Consider the following 2963-nt stretch of genomic DNA (forward strand, 5'->3'; position numbering starts at 1 on the left):
ACTCTTATTTCATGGTACACGGAGTATTAAACTCGGTTTTGAATTTCAAGATTTTTATTTCACGGTACACAGAAGTTTATCATTGAAGTAAGCTTTTTTCTTAGATGATTAACTTCAATTAATAGCAAATTCTGGCTTAAACTATAATTTATTATTTTTATAGTTTTTATCCCTCAACTTTTACTGATATTATAAATTATAAATATAATTTATTGTTCTTACAATTTTGCCTTTATTCTTCTTTTTTCTATTTTATGCTTTTATTTTTAATTTCTTCTACTTTTTTATGCTTTATTTTTTAACTTCTTTCTTTACTTTTTCATATAATTTTAATATTTCTTTTTTATTCAGCTATTTATTTATTTATTATTTTTACGGAACCAATCCGCCACAACGTGTGAGCAGCTTCACTGTTCTATCTATCTTCTTATCTTCTATCTATTAATCCCCAATATATATTATTTACCTTATGTGGCACATTTTTCTTTATCTTTTGAAGATTTTTTCCTGACTTTCTTTTTTCTCTGTAGTGGTACCTTCTGTTTATTCTCTCTCTCAATGCTTATCTGACCCCTATCTTCCATATCTCTCTCTCTCTCTCTCTCTCTCTCTCTCAATGCCCTTTCGACGAAAAATTCTAGAATGTAATAGGTATATTGGGGGCTTTTTTTTGCAAATAGCTCTCTGAGTAATTTTTATTTTAAAAAGAGCCCTATCAAAATTAAAATTATAAAAATGGCCCTATTCCTGCCACACAGGCACCACGTCAGCGCCACGCTGGCAGGACTGGAGCCAGGGTATTATGTTGAACACGATGAATCATTCACCGTGTCTAAACACGGTGAATGGTTCACCGTGTTTAGTACGTATTTTTTATATATTGAAAAGTGGAATAAGGAGTAGGGATGTCAATAGGTATGGATATCCAAAATATTATCTGAATCCAAATCCAAATAAATTNCGATCCGCCGAAGTTCGCAGGAAAGAGCGACGACGTCTGGGTAATCGAGCATTGGGCCACTCATATGGAGAAGCTGTTTCGTGATCTGCACATCGAGGAGCTGGATCGAGTCTCTCTAGCTGCTCACTGTCTTGAGAAGGACGCGTATTCGTGGTGGATCAGCCACTTCGAACGCAAACTTGGGAGTATCTATCCAAGCTGGGAGGAATTTCGGAGACTCCTGTACAAGCAGTACTTCAAGGATAGCACTAAGCAGAGTTTGGAGCGTGAATTGGAGCGTCTCAAGCAAGGCAACCGTACCGTAGGCGAGTATGAGCGAGACTTCTCTCGCATTGTTTCGTTGATTCCGTTCGTGGTTCGTGACGAGTATCACAAGGCAAGGATGTTTGCGAGAGGGCTAAGGCCCAGTATTCGACTTCTGATCGCGTCCCATGGCGCGTTGACGTTCGACGAGAGCTTAGATCGGGCCCTGATGGTGCAGAGTGAAATGGACGAGGCTCGAATCGAACAAGACGCATCCGAGAAGAGTGAAGACAGGAAGCGAGCACAGGAAAGTTTTGCTGGTGGCCAATCAAGCAACGGACGATCATCCAAGCATCGCAAGGCACATTCAGGATCGAGCAGCGCCCCCGCTACGTCTCAGCAGCAGAGCATCAGACCTTGTGTTATTTGCGGAGAAGCTCACAAGGTTATTGAGTGTCCACAGCGCCACAATCACTGTTACAAGTGTGGCCAACGTGGACATCTTCGGGCAGATTGCACCAGTGGAGCAGGAATAGCATCTGCAGCAGCATCTACTCCAGCAGCTCCATGGCAGGATCGTGGCAATTCGACCTATTCTTCAGTTGGACGTCCATCGACATCTCGTCAAGTGAAGGAGGTACACCAGACCACTGACGGACGCGCCTTCATGATGACGCGTCAGGAGGACGATCTGTTGGCTGCCGTCGCCGCAGGTATAATGTTGTTGTTGTTGTCGTCGTAGCTTTGCATGCTTTTCGTTTAATGCATCTCTCCTTGCATTGCATGCATGTGTTGTGCTAGTCCGTTGTGCGTCGGATCACCCCCGCCTGTGAGCAAGTTTCGAGGACGAAACTTTCTTTAAGGGGGGGATGATGTAAGGACTGAGATTTTTGCAGTGTAGCTAAACTCTCAGTTGACGATGTTTTTGTGTGTAATTTAATTACAAAAGCACTCGTCAAGTTTCGGGCGAAAACGAGTTAAAACGGAGATTCTACGCGATTTCCAAGTTTCACTTAAAGTGAATAGTAACTCGATTTTCCGGAGAAGCCACGGTGTGAAGTTGGCTTCAGGCTCGTACCGGACTCCGTTCCTAGCGGTCCAATAGCTCGTTTCGACTGGTTCAGCTGTTCTGGAACTAATGGCGCTGACGAATTTTGAGTTTGACGCACGAATTTCGAGAAAATCTAAAAATACATGTTTTATATGTATTTTTGTGTTATTCATTCTGTTGGAATGAAAGGTTGGATTTTGTCGCAAATCCGTGGTCGATCGAGGTGAACCAAAATCGTAGCTTTGTTGTCTCCGAGGTGCTGATCGCACTGGTGCAATCCGTTCGCAAATCTAACGGACGGATCTACGGAGATCGCACGTTGATCGAGGAGAGGTCGGTGTTGGCAAAACGGTATTTTCTCAAAAGTCGCGATATTTTATGTACTGTTTCACGTGGGATCGCACGTGGAGGGACGTTCATGCGTTTTAATCGTACTGTGAGGGACTCGGATTGTAATTCTGATGTTTGGGGGACCTTTTTGCATGTTGCACATTACTTTTATAGGCTCTTTAGGGTTTGGAGCCACTCAACCCTAACCCTAGCCTTGCCCTAGCCCCCTAGCCGCCTCCTACCTCTTCCCTGCACTTGCTGCGTGTGCCCTGGCAGCCGCCGATCGAGCTCCGGCCGGCCAACCACGCGGCAGCCACCACTCTCTATCTTCTTCCCTCTCTTTCTCTCTTCCTCTCTCCTCTCGGGTTGTGTGGAGGC

The 2963-nt window shown here is 44.0% G+C and overlaps 1 protein-coding gene across 1 annotated transcript; it reads left to right on the forward strand.

Moving 5' to 3' along the window:
• On the forward strand, positions 1026–1946 carry LOC109722087. Its single transcript, XM_020249973.1, has one exon. It carries the CDS (start codon positions 1026–1028, stop codon positions 1944–1946), a length of 921 nt encoding a protein of 306 aa, XP_020105562.1.

Source organism: Ananas comosus, linkage group 16, assembly GCF_001540865.1.
Source record: "Ananas comosus cultivar F153 linkage group 16, ASM154086v1, whole genome shotgun sequence".
NCBI lineage: Eukaryota > Viridiplantae > Streptophyta > Magnoliopsida > Poales > Bromeliaceae > Ananas > Ananas comosus.

Coding starts and splice junctions, on each gene's coding strand:
- LOC109722087 (XM_020249973.1), top strand. CDS start 1,026: ATGGAGAAGCTGTTTCGTGATCTGCACATCGAGGAGCTGGATCGAGTC.